The 17132-nt window shown below is 33.3% G+C and overlaps 4 protein-coding genes across 4 annotated transcripts; all 4 read left to right on the forward strand.

The window, feature by feature from the left end:
- The first annotated feature begins 5722 nt into the window (after positions 1–5722).
- Positions 5723–7660, forward strand: LOC145621423 (uncharacterized). Its single transcript, XM_081676154.1, has 3 exons — positions 5723–5889; positions 6243–6356; positions 7150–7660. Exons 1-3 carry the CDS (start codon positions 5781–5783, stop codon positions 7302–7304), a joined length of 378 nt encoding a protein of 125 aa, XP_081532280.1. The 5' UTR covers positions 5723–5780; the 3' UTR covers positions 7305–7660.
- A 1545-nt stretch (positions 7661–9205) lies between these two features.
- Positions 9206–10722, forward strand: LOC145621289 (scopoletin glucosyltransferase-like). Its single transcript, XM_081676032.1, has one exon. The coding sequence runs from the start codon at positions 9250–9252 to the stop codon at positions 10720–10722; it is 1473 nt and encodes a 490-aa protein (XP_081532158.1). The 5' UTR covers positions 9206–9249.
- Positions 10723–11607: 885 nt separating this feature from the next.
- On the forward strand, positions 11608–13399 carry LOC145620635 (scopoletin glucosyltransferase-like). Its single transcript, XM_081675335.1, has one exon. It carries the CDS (start codon positions 11773–11775, stop codon positions 13222–13224), a length of 1452 nt encoding a protein of 483 aa, XP_081531461.1. The 5' UTR covers positions 11608–11772; the 3' UTR covers positions 13225–13399.
- Positions 13400–14989: 1590 nt separating this feature from the next.
- On the forward strand, positions 14990–16697 carry LOC145619387 (scopoletin glucosyltransferase-like). The gene has a single exon (XM_081674070.1). It carries the CDS (start codon positions 15054–15056, stop codon positions 16482–16484), a length of 1431 nt encoding a protein of 476 aa, XP_081530196.1. The 5' UTR covers positions 14990–15053; the 3' UTR covers positions 16485–16697.
- Positions 16698–17132: the final 435 nt, after the last annotated feature.

The following is a 17132-nucleotide window of genomic DNA, read 5'->3' on the forward strand; positions in this document are numbered from 1 at the left end:
TTGATATTTATAACTTAATATCTGACCATTATTATCTAATTTCTGACAATTAAGAATTTTTTTTCTTCATGTTTGTATGACCGGACTCACGTGAGTCCGTTCTACACAATACTTTTCCTTAATGTGTTGGTTTATTGACTGAATTTGACTTTTACTTTATTTGATCACTTCGTATTAGTAGGTTGTGTGTGTGTGTTTATATTGATTGTTAGATATCTATGAATCAACCATTTGTAAAAATGTTTGGTAAATCAAGCATTCAAAACGATGTTTGATTAATCAATTCAACCTTCCATGTCAACTACTTTTTATTAATAAAATAACACAATACTATTTGGGTCCTAAAACCAATTTGAAAGATGTTCATATGTTATTTTAATCAACGAGTCAACCAAAACCAAAACATACATTCATTGACTTATGAGCTAAATAAAAAGTCATTTACCAAACAATATTATTAGTTTGATGACCACATAAAAAGCCAACAACTAAATTTTTTTTTTCTTCAAACAAGATCGTTGTTTGATTTAAGTGTTGAATCAATAATTTATCCTTAAATATAGAGTAGATACTGTTTTTATTATACCTCTAATAAGTCAATTTACCTTCCTTTAGATGCACCAATATATGACAATGAAGAAACTAAAAGTATTTTTGTAGCAATACTTTCAAGAAAAAGTTAAAATTTTACACTAGTTGCAACATACAACACCTTTGGTTGGCAATCTTGGCATGTTGTTCCTTTCTAATTTCCCTCTCTCTCCCTGTCACATACACATATATACCATAATCTACTTCGTATGAGTATAATTTAATTTCTCAACAACATTACATATAATCTTTTGAGGGGGAAAAAAAAAACCATGTCAAACACAATTACACACACACACACATTTAAAAAACTAATAATCATGCAAATTGGAATTTGGAGTATGATTGTCGAGATGTTTGTATCATCAACTCACTTAATACCATTATCATATCCAGAGCTATCTATTACTCCGTATGTTGCTAAGCGGTGATTAATTATCCAAGTTTGCCTTTATACATTTTGATTTTTACTTTTGTATATTGAGTTTATTACCCCTTGTATATTAGTATATATACTAATATACCTATGCATGCATAATACATATACAACTAATACAAGCATTATGACTTAATAATGCTTGCTTATTATTTATAATATAATGTGTACACTATGCATTGTTCATCCTTATTTGAGAATTCATACTTGTTTTCCAGCTAAGATTAAAGTTTCACCTTATGACTTTGAGATTATGGCGTCAATCTTGACCAACTATCATTATTGGTGGTGAAATTTGTAAAAAAGACCAACTCAAAGGCCCAAGAATATGTTTTATACTCTATCAAAATTTATCATATTCTTTCCCTATTATTCTCAAGCGCCAGACTTGCCTGTTCACATTTACTGAACTGAATTGAATAGAGCTGAAATGAATATTTTATGAGAGAGAAAATAAGGAACTGAACTGAATTGATTGGAGCTGAATTGAGTTGAACTGAATAGGCCCTTAATTGTGTAGTTAGCTGACTAAGGGCCTGTTATGGATTTGATTTTTCTTTAGTTAAGGTGAATTTATAACAAGTTCTTGGTACAGTGAAATTTCAAAATACTAGTATTTATTCCAAAACAAGTTCTTTAATTTTATTAAATCTATATTACTAAATGTACCGTAAAAAAAAAGGGACATTTTGTAAAAAACTACCTTATAAAATACTTTTTTTTGCGAGAAACTACCTAATAAAAAAAAATGTTGTAAGAAACTACCTTATAAAAGGGTAATGTTGTAAGAGACTACCATTGATCGGAAAGTCACCGTTGACTTTCAAATTCCGGCGTTGACCAAATGTGACATGATCAACGCCGGAAAATAAAAGTCAATGATGATTTTTCGACCAAGGGTAGTCTTTTACAACATTTATCCTTTTATAAGGTAGTTTCTTACAACATTTTTTTTATTAGGTAGTTTCTCGCAAAAAAAATGCTTTATAAGGTAGTTTTTCACAAAATGTCCTAAAAAAAAGTGTTTAAAGGAAGTGAATTGAAGTTGATGTAAAATGTAAATTATTTGGTGAATTGACAATCTTACGGAAATATTATTTACAAGTTTATACCTACGAAATGAAATACTTCGTACATACATTCTTCACAATTGTTATTTGTACTGTGTTTGTGCTTATAAAGTTTGTGAGGTAGCAATCATGTTTGTATCAGAAGATAGGAAAATTGGGATGCATATGGCTAGTGACTAAGTTATTCGATCAACATGTGTAATGCTTTTAGGCACTTTATAAGAGTTCTAACGTGCATCTTTATGATTAGTATACATCTATGATCTATCTTTTAAATTTTACTTACACTCTCTCTCATCTCCTTTACTTACTACTTGATGATCAATATGTACTTTCTCGATTTCTATTTAGAAATTTAGTTGGTGCACTTACATAAAGTTAATTTGACTTTTTAGTATCAAGACAAACATAGTTATATAAACAGTAAGCTTGTTAAATTCATCTCAATGTAAATTTCAAAAATCATTTTGTTAATCAAAATCTATTATTTTTTAACTTACACTCTCTCTCATCTCCTTTACTTACTACTTGATGATCAATATGTACTTTCTCGATTTCTATTTAGAAATTTAGTTGGTGCACTTACATAAAGTTAATTTGACTTTTTAGTATCAAGACAAACATAGTTATATAAACAGTAAGCTTGTTAAATTCATCTCAATGTAAATTTCAAAAATCATTTTGTTAATCAAAATCTATTATTTTTTAACTTATACAGAAATAAAGTTATCTATAAACGAGGAATTGAAGTAGTAGTGTGGAGTGTTTCAAAAACCTTAATAAAATCCATTGTATATTTAAATTGCCTAAGGGTATTGCATTAAGCTAAGAGATTTTCTTCTATTCCCTTTCTATCTTTCTTGTTCGAGCTAGTCACTAATTATGTACGTACTATTTCAATTGAAATTTTGAAATATATATGTGGATGATCCTATGGTTGTCGTTTGAAAAATGACAACCATAAGTCAGAAAATGAATGGTTAAGATCTAATGATTTTTGAATTATTTTAAAATGTTAAGATTAATTACTTAAACATTATATACTGACAAAAATTTAATTTATATATTTTTAATTTTATTGATAATTAAAACCGAGTTTCATAAATGAATTTGAAAAAATTGAAAATTAAAATAGCCAAGGTGTTTCATTTTAAAGTATAATTAAATTATGCTTTCAAATTTAGATTTTGATATGTATATAGTTGTGTTAGTGCACTTCTATTGGTGCAATAGACATCTCCTTTATTTGTCGTATGATAGTGCAATGTTATGGTGCGACTCATCTCGCTATTAAAGTGAAAAATTAACTTTGTATATACTGATGACTAAAGAAGCCTCACCTATATGATACCTCAATGCATGTTTCACAAATTAAAGTAAATAAGTTAGTACGATTTGAGATTTGAAATAATGTCATAATTGTCATTGTTATGATAATAATAATAATCTTAAATTGAAATAAAAAAATCTATCTCAACAATAACACTAAATTTACTAGAAAATGAAAGCACGAGTGTGTAGAAAAGAAAGCAATCAAAATGAAATCGTAAAAGAAGAAAAGAGAAGGGGATACAAATTTCTAAAAAAAGCAAAAATAAAGACGAACCACATAAAAAAAGAGAAGATAGAAAAAGTCTTCAACATGTACTACATATCTATTATGATTTTTGAAGCATGCTTGAACCTTCTCAATCTTCATACATGTTTAGTCATCTTCTTATAATTACTCTTAATTGCATGTTTACATCACTACTTTAGTAAAATTTTAATAAGCACTTTCATAATCTTGTAATTATCTTTGGTACGTTGGACACGCTATTTGTATACAATGATATATCGATCATGCATCAACATCATTAATTAATTCATTTTGGGACTTGGGATAGATGAACAATCCTAACATGATTTAACTTAGCCCTTAGGGGTAACTTTTCTAGTGTATTGTGTTAGTATTAAGGTCGCATGTTTAAAGCTTGAATATACAATATATACAATACCTTTGAAATGATTTGTTTATATATACTTGTTGCGTTTGATTTTAGTTGACACATTTTTACTTTTGCCATCACTATTTACATAAATAAGTTATTTTGACTTTTATTTTTGTAATTTATATAAAGAAAAAACATAGTAGTCATCTAGGATCTTGTTTTATTCATCTCAAATCCTCAACGTTTATTTTAATTTCTCAAATATCAATTATTTACTTGTTGCAAGTAACTGAAGGTATTATTATTTAAAGTTATGCGTGCATAAGAAAACACACGTAAATGAAATGTGTCACTAATATATAAGTATAGATGATGATATGTTTATGAAAAGGCAAAACCTAACAAATGCCCTTGGGGCATTGGATAAGATGACTAAGGGTCTGTTCACATTTACTTAATTTCAGTTCAGCTCCAATCAGTTCAGTTTAGCTTCAATCAGTTCAGTTCAGTTCAGCTCCTAATTTCCCCCTCTCATAAAATATTCTTTTAAGCTCAGTTCAGTTCAGCTCAATTTAGTAAATGTGAACAGACTCTAAAAGCGGAATTATTGAATGAAAATAAACGTTAATTACAGTGATCAAGACAGCATGATTTAAGTACTTCGCATTAAATATATTGTCTATATATAATTTAAAGAAAAGAAAAAATCACATGTTTATTTTTATGTCACGTACTAATGTTTAATTAATGCACATGTGACATGTCTCATTTCAATCTCTTGCAACCTCAAAGTTAAGGTTATTATGTACTTCCTCCGTTTCTATTTAGTTGACACGTTTGATTTAGGCACATACATTAAGGAGAGGAAAGAGAGTGAGAGAGAAGGAAAAAACAAGTGGGGTAGCTTGTAAATGCAAGGTAAAAAATTTACCCCAAAAGGAAACGTGTCGACAAAAAAAAAACCTCCTAAAAAGGAATACGTGTCTACTAAAAAGAAACAGAGGTAGTATATCATCATTATGGAGTAGTAATGACCTTTTATGGCTCAACAACATCATCACTTGTTAAGCATTAATGATCTTATTAAAATCTGCTGTCAAAAAAAGGATCTTAGAGTCTGTTCTCATACGATTATTTTCAGTTCAGTTCAATTCAGCTCTAATAAGTTCAGTTCAGTTCAGCTCCTAATTTCCTTCTCTTATGAAATATTCATTTCAATTTAGTTTAGTTCAGCTCTAATAAGTTCAGCTGAGTTTAGTCATTGAGAACATGCCCTTATTGGACAAGTAATTTATTTTGATAATTATTCCATCTTGTTAGAATAATATTGCACCACATAAAACATATTACATTGGAGTGATTGCCTGATTGGACACATTACTACATGATTAACCTTTAAACAAAAAAATAATAATAATAATAATAACATAAAGCTTATTGTAGAGGTCAAGTAATATTAATTGAGAGAGTAATATAGTAATGAGAATTGCATGATTAATTAAATTGCTTTCGTACAGGAAAAGAGTTGTTCAATCATGCAACCAGGTTTTTTTTTTTTTTTTTTTTTTTTTTTTTTTTTTTTTTTTTGAGGAAAATCATGCAACCAGGATTTGATGTGCATGTATTCACCTACTTTGCGCACATTATTGCATTTTTACATGCAGTGAAAATTGACCTATAAATACACCTCCTTCGGCCTCATTCTTTACTTCACAATATTCTTAGTGCTACTTCTTCAATTCATATAATATAATGTCGACCTTCATCATGAAAACTTTGCTACTCACCATTTTCATCCTCATGTCCTGTACTTCCTTCCTTTCAACTACGTCTTTAGTTGCTGAAGCCGCTAGGCTTCCAGGTAATTATAATTATGTACTCGTACAAAGTATGAAGTACGGTGTATGTTACTATCTTCATATGATGTCCGCTCTATTTTTACTGCTCATTTTATACTCCTTCAATTTTATATGAACAACCACCCTATTTTAAAGAGTAAATTAGAGCAAGTCTTGAAATATGAGTATTATTACAAGACATTGAAACTTTTGGCTCAAAAAATTAGTAGAAGGAAGCTACCCTTGAATAAACATATAAAAGTAACTACGTATGTAGTCATATATTGAAATATGCTACATACGGAGGACCTTATAATATAATGTTTGCCCTTTTAACCTTATTATGGCTCTTCAAATTTTTGTATGCATGTTGCAGGGGGTACTATTGACGACTGGTATGCTAAAACTTTGAGAGTTGTAAGGAGGCCAGGACATTCGCCGCCACCATATCCAAAGCCAGCACCTCCAGAGCGTGATGGCGTGGTTGCAAGTAATTTTCTATGCACTCATAGTTCACTTATGTAGTAACTACTACACTGGGATAATAAAATTATTGCCTAATATAATGATCAACTATTTTGCGCATTTTTTTCATGTACTATGTATATTATAATTCATATTAAAAAGTAGAAGGGGAAATAGGTATAATCATCATTATTGTTACACAAATTATAGGATTGATGAAATTACACAATAAACGTTTTTACTTTTTAGTCATCCTGGTCATATCTTATAAACTTACTCATAAACGTCAAGCCATACCAAGCAACAAGGTAATAATCATGCTTGACTGCTCATCCATGCTATCCTAAATTATTAAATTTATGGTTGGTGATTTTGTAAGTTAATTATACATCTAACGCTTTAAATAATCATTTGTTGGATAATTAAATATTTGTGGCTCCTAAACTCATCCTTAACCTAACTTGATTCAATGATTCCTACTACTTTAGTTTCTTATTATTTGCAATAAAGGGTATCGTTATTGTGACATAAACAAATTATTGTTGCAAAAATAGGAAACATGGATAATATTTTTTTTTTTTTTAAAAAAAAAAAAAAAAAAAAAAAACTATGGAGTAACTTGATTCCAAGGACAACCTTTGTTGAGGCCCAAAGGGGCCCAACCCCTCACCAATTTTAATTTCTTTCTCTCTTTTTTTTTTTATTTATTTATTTTGGAGAGAAATGTTGTACAATGATTGTAAACATAATATAATCTTAGTTAGACTTAATGACTTATAATAGTACTAAAGATGTTATTATACATGAATGATGTGCAGGTTATCTTAACAAAGAAAGTAATAATGATATTACAGAGAGGCCTAGACATCCACCACCTTCATATCCAAAGCCAGCACCACCACACCGCGATGTAACATCTTCAAGGGCTGATCAATTATCCGTCTTCTCAGCATATATTATGACTACTGTATAAACAAGTGATGCAGTCATGCAAATCACTATATATTACGGTGCTTATATTGGTGTAGGACTAGGCGAAAAAACGACGTTTCGTTCAAACCCTAAGTGATTCTATCTATCTCCGGGGGCTGGCCTGAGGTCTTAAGCTACGTAGTACGTACACTTCTGCTTCCTTGATATATTTGAATTATATTTGTATCATAAGGTTGCTATGCGACTATCTTTGATGTATTTATTGTAATAAGTTAATTGCATGCCCTTGTTTTGGGCCTTACTCCCTATCCCAAGCCTGGTTTCATCACCTATCGTATAAAATATTGTACTCCGTAGTATTAATGAAATAAAATCACTGCCCTTGTTTTCTAGTAAGTGCAAGCTATTTAATTAGCTAATATTGTATTAACTATGAATGTATCATAGGCTATATATTGTCAATTAATGAATATGAATAACAAATAAACAAATTAATAAATCATTGGTAGGTTATAGTTTTTAAATTCATATATGTACTCATAGTTCAGTTCGTGTTCTTTTATAATTTTGTCCACTATGGTTAAAAGGTGAAATTTTTTGTCGGTAGACATCTCAACACGTTCAGTTTAGTTGATTATATTTATTTTTTCTAATGAGATTTTGTGTGAGACGGGTGTATATAAGCTCTTGATCGTTTCACTAGTAATTTGTCAAGACTTTGTGGTTGGTAAAATAGAGGTTCAACCGTACTGTATGGTACATACTTTGACATTAGAACTTTAAAAAGAATATGCTTACTGGGTTAGTAGCTTGTACAAAGTATTAAAAAACGTGGGTGATTTCTTCCGTGAATAGATTTTCATCCTTTGATTGATTAGGTGAAAGAATAACTTATTTTAGAGTTTATGAATAAAACCGACCAATTGTTAATAAAAGACAAGAAATTTTAAAAAATTGGTTAAAGAAAAACAACCCACTATAAAAAGACTCCATACATGCAACTACGCAAGTAGCTAGGCAAGGGCGATTATTATTGACTTCATATCTTCAAAAAGATATGCTTTAATTTGAGCAACTTTAACCAATTTACTGAATGGTGAAAAAAATCTTGGTGGGAGACAATGGTTGATTTGATATTGATTAAAATTATCCTCCTTTCCTTCAAAACAATGAAAATATTATTCATGTCTTTTTTTTTTTACTCTCTCCGTTCCCGGATACAAGGTCACTTATTTGTTTCAGACATCAAAATATATATTGATTTTAGCCTCTGGTACTCGTATTGAAAGGTGATACATTCTAGTGATTTAACTAAAAACTCTACGAATGAAATATTAATTAAATCAATATAAAAATCACTGAGCAAATAATTACTAAAGGTAAATCATGTCAATTCATCATTTCTCCGTTTTATGTAGATACAATATCGTTAAATGATTTCTTGACCCGAGTTTGGATTGATTGATCCAAACTCGTCCAAATTGCCATTATGGGAACTCGCTTAGTTAATAAAGTCTCAAGGATACACAACTCTTGTGTTCACATATATTAGAGGTCTATAGCACAAAAGACAATAATATTATTTCATATGAAAGAAATGCAATATCTGAGTTTTCATAAATATATTATTTTTTTAAAAAAAAACTTGTTCTCATACTGCTGCTAATGCACCTTTCTAGCTGGATTTTTTGTTTCTACTAACAACTTTTGCATAATTGCAGACCAATCATCAGATTTAAGATAATATTAAAAAAATCATTCACATAAGATTATGCAAAAAACTGGCCTTTGATTCCACAATGTTGTTCACTCTATCATGTGGCAAATTTGCTACTTCATATTATTTGCTTTTACAATATTACTGATCAAATTTTTTAATATGTATAACATCAGTATAATTTCTATAATTTGTTCTTTCATAATAATCTTGCATTACAATAGTATACTATAACCTGTTTTACATCTTTTTACATGTTAAAAGAAACATGGGCAATGAATATCAAGGTAACCTTCATATAGTGTTCTTCCCATTTATGGCTCATGGCCATATGGTCCCAACACTTGACACCGCGAGTCTCTTTGCAGCTCGCGGTGTTAAGTGTACCATCATCACTACCCCTCTAAACTCACCATTCTTCACAAAAGCCATTGAAAGGAGGGAGATAGATAAAGATTCAATGATAGGAATCAATCTGTTTAGGTTTCCGTCAGTAGAAAATGGTTTGTCCGAAGAATGTGAGAATTTGGAGCAAGCCATGATGTCTTCAGACATGGCAGAGAAGTTCATCAAGGCTGCATCGATGCTAAGAGAGCAGCTCGAGCAGTACTTGGAGAAGACGCGGCCTCATTGCCTTGTGGCCGACATGTTCTTCCCATGGGCAACGGAGTGTGCAGCTAGGTTCAACATTCCTAGGCTTGTTTTCCATGGGATTAGCCTCTTTGCACATTGTACTAAAGAGATGGTTATGATGTACAAGCCTTACAACAATGTCTCTAATGATGAGGAGTCGTTTGTTGTTCCTTTCCTTCCCCACGAGATTATGCTAACAAGGTCACAACTCCCACGAGAGTATTTGGTTGAAGGAGAGCAATCTGAACTCAAGAGAAGGCACAAAAAGATTCAAGAATCAGAGGTCCAATGCTATGGAGTGATTGTCAATAGCTTCTACGAGTTGGAACCTGATTATGCCGACTTCTTTAGGAAACAATTGGGAAGGAGAGTATGGCATATAGGCCCGGTATCCTTATGCAATAAGAGCCTTAAGGATAAGGTGCAAAGAGAGGATGATGAATCTTCCTTGGATGAACATGAGTGTTTGAAATGGCTTAACTCGAAGAGGCCAAATTCGGTGATTTATGTATGTTTTGGAAGCTTAGCTCACTTCATAGTACCTCAATTACAAGAGATAGCAATGGCTCTAGAAGTTCTGAAATATGAATTTATTTGGGTTGTGAGGGAGGATAAATACCGAACGAGTGAAGAATGGTTGCCACAAGGGTTCAAGGAAAGGACTCAAGGAAAAGGTCTAGTAGTAGGAGGGTGGGTTCCACAAGTGCTAATCTTGGAGCATGAAGCCGTAGGAGCATTTGTGACTCATTGTGGGTGGAACTCGACACTAGAGGCAATCTCAGCTGGTGTACCGATGGTTACATGGCCTCTTTTTGCTGAGCAGTTCTACAACGAAAAGTTGGTGAACCATGTCTTAAAGATTGGGACTCCTGTTGGAGCTAAGAAGTGGAAAGTGGTGCATTCTATAGAAGATCTTGTGAAGCATGAAAACATAGTGAATGCGGTCAGAAAGATTATGGACGGCAATAAGGCTCCAGAAATGAGAAACAAGGCAAGGAATTTGAAGGACATGGCAAGGAAAGCCATGGAAGAAAATGGTTCATCATATAATGATTTAACTTCATTGATAAATGAGTTGAGAGATTACCATTCTAAAAAACATGATTAGTATATGGTAATATATGTCCAAGAGTCATAAGACAATAATAGTGAAAGTTTTAAGGAATGCTCTAAATGTAAATAAGGCTAATGACAAAGATTATGTTTATTTGTGCTTATGGGTCTCTTCCAATACTATATGGAGAAACCCATTATTTTTTGGTGTTATTAGGCCCATTTATGGAAACCTTAATGACTGATTATGAGGTACTTAGGGTTTGCTTAAGGAGCAACATCATTAGCTTCCTAATGTTGATTTTAGAAGTAGCTCATCTGGTTTCCAAGAAAAATCTGTGATTGTCACTTGTCAGACCCTGAGTATAGAGTTCAAACACATATTTTTGTGGTCTGATTTTGGCCGAGTTTTCGTTTGCTGGTCCAGTACACATTAGGCTTCGATCTGAACGGCGTGATCGGAATTTGATGGCTTGGCTAGTGAGATATATGGCTGCATATCTGAGCTCTGTTGTATAGTGAAGTTTTCTACTCTGCCACCCTCTGTTTTGAATATGTATCCTAGCTTTTTTCATTTGTTCAATTGCTGCCTAGCAGTGAGCTTTAGTCATAATTGATTGTTTTGTTATTGGGATAAAATATTGTACATGGAAAAAAGCCTATTAAGCAAAGCTAAAAACTTAGATATTCATGTGTGTGAGATTGATTAATTTCGGACGGATATTAACATAAACAAACTTTATGTGTCATTGTACTGGTTGTCTACATCAATATTTCCACTAAGACAATGTCCCTTTCTTGCCAAAAAGCACATAAAAAGTTTCTTGTATTCTTTGTATCACAGAACCAATTAGAAGACAATATATGTTATTGGTGTTTCAATACATGTCATGTGTAGCTTTCTCAATAAGAAATTAAGAATACTCCATTAATTGCTGACCACTTATTAATTTATTTTAGACTAAAAGTAATACAAGAACATGATATGTTACATATGAAATTATGCTTCTTCACCTATACTATTAAAACCATAATAGAATTCTAGGCCATCTAGTAATCAAAACCATCTAGTTTACCTGATAATTTTTCTTTTCCTCATAAAAAAATGGGTAATGATGAACCTCAACAACTCCATGTAGTTTTCTTCCCATTCATGGCATATGGCCACATGAACCCCACCATAGATATCGCGAAGCTCTTTGCAGCTCGAGGAGTCAAGGCAACCATCATCACCACACCTCATAACTTATCATTCTTCACCAAAGCCATTGAAAAGAGCAAACAAGCCGGATCCCCTATAATTCATGTTGAGCTCTTCGAATTCCCATCAACACAATGTGGTTTGCCTGATGGCTGTGAAAACGTAACTCAAGCCATACCAATTGGCATGATCTCGAACTTCATGAAGGCAGTCAAGATGCTAGAGGTGCAGCTCGAACAATACTTGGAAAATATTCGACCAAGCTGTTTAGTGTCTGATATGTTCTTACCATGGACCATTGAATGTGCAGCAAAGTTTGATGTCCCTAGGGTGGTGTTCCATGGGACTTGCTACTTTGCTCTTTGTGTTCAGGAAGTTGTTAGGCTACAAAAGCCTTATATGAACGTTTTGTCTGATGAAGAACCATTCATCCTTCCTTCTCTACCCCATGAGATAAAGATTACAAAATTGCAAATTCAAGAGGATTTAAGGAAAGAAGAGCAAAGTGATGCCAAAACAGAATTTGATTTGATCAAAGAATCAGAACTCAAGAGTTATGGTGTAATTGTTAACAGCTTTTACGAGTTGGAACCTGATTATGCAGACTATTTCAGTAAAGAATTAGGAAGGAAGGCATGGCATATCGGCCCTGCTTCACTCTGCAATAGGAGCATTGAGGACAAAGCGCGAAGAGGGGATCAAGTTTCAAAAGATGAACATGAGTGCTTACAATGGCTGAACTCTAAGCAACAGGATTCAGTCATTTACATGTGTTTCGGAAGCATGACTCAATTTTCGGTACCTCAGCTGCACGAAATTGCAGTAGCTTTAGAAGCTTCCAAACAAGATTTCCTTTGGTTTGTAAAGAATGATGAGGACTTAAAGAGTGAAGAGTGGCTGCCAGCAGGATATAAACAAAGAATGGAAGGTAAAGGCCTAATACTAAAAGGTTGGGCTCCGCAGCTGCTCATCTTAGAGCATGAAGCCATAGGAGCATTCGTGACACATTGTGGGTGGAACTCGATCCTAGAAGGCATCACTGCTGGTGTCCCTATGATTACATGGCCTGGTTTCGCTGAGCAATTCTACAACGAAAAATTAGTGACCGAGGTATTAAAGACCGGGGTCCCTATTGGTGCTAAGAAATGCGGTTGGGATCCTTACATCAAAGATTTGGTGAATCAGGACACGATAGAGAAGGCATTGAGAGACATAATGGAGGGAGATGAGGCGCGAAAGAGGAGAAACAGAGCAAAGGAGCTGAAGGAGTTGGCACTAAAGGCTGTTGAAGAAGACGGTTCATCATATTCGAATTTAGGTGCATTTATCAATGAATTAAGGCATTATCATGCTTAAATGCATGATTAATATAGTCAATCAGTATAGTTCTCAACATCTTCAGACTACTAAATTTTCTTGCCTAATCAGGACCATTTTTAAAATATATAATAATTATCACTCTTTTACTTGTCGCTTTTTAATACAAGAAGGGGTCTGATATAATATATGCTATGAATATACTTGTATTCTACTGTCTTCTTCATACCAATAACTTTCTAAAGATATCTCATAAATGCTTGAACCTTCAGCCACAAGAAGATAGAAGATGGTCTTCCAGATGGATACGGAACTTGTGGACCTTCATACCGCATACGTCAAATTTTGGTCTAATAAATAAGACAATAATTCTAGTAGTACCCTCGTATGCTCCTTAATAATAGTCACGTATATTAATTTGAGATGTCTAAAATATTAACAACAATTAAGTTTATAAATATGTTGTAAGAAGATTATAAGGCCATTTATGTCTCTATACAGGATTAAAAAAAATTTTAAATTAGCGAGAACATGAGATTGAAATAAATGAATTGGTTCTAGCCGAAGGTAAACCATACGTGCTTATATAAGTACACATGTTGCCTCTCAAATAAATTATATTGTGCATAACATTGCCGCCATTTTGTCATGTTCTTGAGCATATGTTATACTCTGCATGTGCTTAACACAAACCTCCACCAGAATATTTTCACCTAGTAACTTCCACCGTCACCAATATTTCTCTAGTAGGGATGGTAACGGGTTGGACTCTAAGCGAATTATGCTAAATCCGACTCCGACCCTATAGAAAGTCGGAGGTTAAATTCGACTCCTATACTGTAATAACTCTAACTTAATTAGTTCATTTTGAGCATCCTTAATCTAGCTTTCTACCCATTCAACCAAAAAAATAAAAAAAAAATAATAATAATAATTACTAGTATAATAGTTTTTTTGGTGTTTAGAGAGCCACAAGGGCGGGGGTGAGAATCGATTCCAAGATCTCCTGAAATCGAGAGGGAGCTCTAACCACTTGAGCTATCCCTCACTCTCAGTATAATAGTTTATTATCATATTTATTCTTTAAATTACAAGTAATTATTTTTACTTTTCTTTTATTTTACTTAAGAAATAACATAACCTAAGTACTCCCTCCATTTTTAGATACTTGCTCCAATTCCCCATACACGGAGTTTTAGGATAAATTAGAGAAAGTAATACGGAGTAAAATATAGAGATAGTGGGGTTAATAGAAAGTAAATTGAAGGAGAGAGAATGTAAAAGTAATGAAATTGGGTGTCACTAGTTGAGAGAAATGAATTAAATACTATAAAAACTTTCCAAATAAAAAAATGAAGCAATTATTTAAAAACGGTCGCAAATGAAAAGTGAAGCAAATATTTAAAAATGAAGGGAGTACCTAACTACTCCGTAGACATTATTGTGAGACTATTGAATACACGACTTTTCTCTTACAGTGGATACTGCCTATGCCTTCCTAAACTGACGTAATGGAATACCAGCCACTCAGCCAGTTTCAAATTTGCTTTCCTCATTTCGAGCTAGTTCCAAGCAATTCTAGATCACATTCATATAATACATAGTATATATGTAAGCACACAGTATATCATTGTCTAATAACACTAGTTTTTACCGAATAATTTTCTTTAACTTAAAGAATTGACGTGATTGATAACCAGCCAACTTCAAATTTGCTTCTCTCATTTCGAGGATGCTCCAAGAAATTCTAGATCACATTCATAATTTGCGTGGTATATATACTAACGCAATATATTATTGTTATCAAATATCAATCTTATAAAATTCTAACTAGATCAGATTTTTCTCTCAATTATTTTACCATCAATATGGGTGCTGAACCTCAACAACTCCATGCAGTTTTCTTCCCATTCTTAGCCCATGGCCACATGATCCCAACCCTCGACATCGCTAGGCTCTTTGCTGCGCGAGGTGTCAAGACAACCATCATCACCACCCCTCTCAACAAGCACACCTTTACTACTGCCGTTGAAAAGGGAAACAAGTCCGGAGCCCCATTGATCGATATTGAGGTGTTCAGGTTCCCAGCTCAAGAAGCAGGCCTACCTGAAGGATGTGAAAATCTGGAGCAAGCCTTAGGGCCTGAAGAAATGAACAAATTCTTTAAGGCTGCCGCGATGCTAAGAGAGCAGCTCGAGCAGTTCTTGGAAAGGATTCGACCCAACTGCCTTGTGGCCGATATGTTCTTTACTTGGGCTACTGATTCTGCTGCCAAGTTCAACATACCTAGGCTTATGTTTCATGGGACTAGCTACTTTTCTCTTTGTGCTGTAGAAGTTGTTAGGCTTTACGAACCTTACATGAAGGTCAAGTCTGAGGACGAACCATTCCTTCTTCCTAACCTCCCCCATGAAATACATATGACAAGATTGCAGCTATCAGCAGATTTATGGAAAAATGGTGGCAACACAGAATACAAAAGGCGGAACAATGCAATCAAGGAATCAGAACTAAAGTGTTTCGGGGTGATTGTCAACAGCTTTTATGAGTTGGAGCCGGATTATGCAGATTATTTCAGGAAAGATCTAGGAAGAAGGGCATGGCATATTGGTCCTGTTTCACTGTACAACAGAAGCATTGAGCAAAAGTCGAATAGAGGTAAACAAGCTTCAATAGGTGAACATGAATGTCTGAAATGGCTTAACTCGAGGAAGCCTGATTCTGTGATTTACATCTGTTTCGGAAGCACTATACATCTTATTCCTCCTCAGCTGCACGAGGTTGCAATGGCTCTAGAAGCCTCAGGACAGGAATTCATATGGGTTGTTAGGAACGAGGATGATCTTGGAGGATTCGAGGAGAAAATGTCAGGTAAAGGTCTGATTATAAGAGGATGGGCACCTCAGGTGCTGATATTGGAGCATGAAGCCATAGGAGCCTTTGTAACACATTGTGGGTGGAACTCGACACTTGAAGGGATCTCAGCAGGTCTGCCAATGGTTACATGGCCTATGTTTGCCGAGCAATTCTACAATGAGAAGTTAATAACTCAGGTTTTGAAGATTGGAGTCCCTGTCGGAGCTAAGAAGTACACTACAACGCCTTCTATAGAAGATGTTATACCTCAAAATGCCATAGCAAAAGCTTTGAGAGAAATAATGGTTGGAGATGCAGCTGAGGAAAGGAGAAGCAGAGCAAAAGAGTACAAGAAGATGGCATGGAAGGCTTTACAGGAAGGTGGATCTTCATATTCAGACTTAAGTGCATTAATAGATGAGTTGAGAGATTTATCCACCTAAATTCAAGGCTGCATTTCCATCTTAAAGTGCTTTTAATACATAGCGCGATTATGTATTAATGTATTATGTATAAGCATTAGATATAGCTCTTACAAATTTTTTTTATATAAATAACTCTTAAAGCTACATTTTTAAATTCATTTCCTTCCCCTATATATACTTATTCGGTCAATTTCTGTAAATTAAATTTTGTTCAAAAATTGATTTATCCTGTTGTGGTCGCTAATAATAGTAACGTATGTTACTTTAAGATGTTCAAAATATTAGCAATGACTAAGCTTATAATTTTTTTTATTTTTTACACAGGTATAAATTTGTTTTAAGAAGATGATAAAGCTATTTATGTCTCTCTATTTATAATTTTTTGGTATCTAATCGATTTCACAACCCAACTTTAAGAGTGGAAAATATGACTAGTCTTGCACCAATTATAAGATTTAGAATAAATATACATTTATCAATTCCAAATTCTCCACTGCCAATGACTCGATGAATGAAGCGGCTAGACTTGGACACCCCTATAATTTCAGTTGATTTTTTTTGCAGCAACAATTGAATTTATTCATATCAATTATCATCCATATACGTAATAAACTTCCTAATAAAGTTCCGACACTAACGGTGTGGCATTCATTCATCCGATAAACA

Source organism: Chenopodium album, chromosome 27, assembly GCF_948465745.1.
Source record: "Chenopodium album chromosome 27, dcCheAlbu1.1, whole genome shotgun sequence".
NCBI lineage: Eukaryota > Viridiplantae > Streptophyta > Magnoliopsida > Caryophyllales > Amaranthaceae > Chenopodium > Chenopodium album.

Excerpts from the sequence above, each read along its gene's own strand:
- LOC145621423 (XM_081676154.1), top strand. The coding sequence starts at position 5,781 with ATGTCGACCTTCATCATGAAAACTTTGCTACTCACCATTTTCATCCTC. Across the intron at positions 5,890-6,242 it reads TGAAGCCGCTAGGCTTCCAG|GGGGTACTATTGACGACTGG; the intron begins GTAATTATAATT and ends TGCATGTTGCAG. Across the intron at positions 6,357-7,149 it reads GCGTGATGGCGTGGTTGCAA|GTTATCTTAACAAAGAAAGT; the intron begins GTAATTTTCTAT and ends AATGATGTGCAG.
- LOC145621289 (XM_081676032.1), top strand. The coding sequence starts at position 9,250 with ATGGGCAATGAATATCAAGGTAACCTTCATATAGTGTTCTTCCCATTT.
- LOC145620635 (XM_081675335.1), top strand. The coding sequence starts at position 11,773 with ATGGGTAATGATGAACCTCAACAACTCCATGTAGTTTTCTTCCCATTC.
- LOC145619387 (XM_081674070.1), top strand. The coding sequence starts at position 15,054 with ATGGGTGCTGAACCTCAACAACTCCATGCAGTTTTCTTCCCATTCTTA.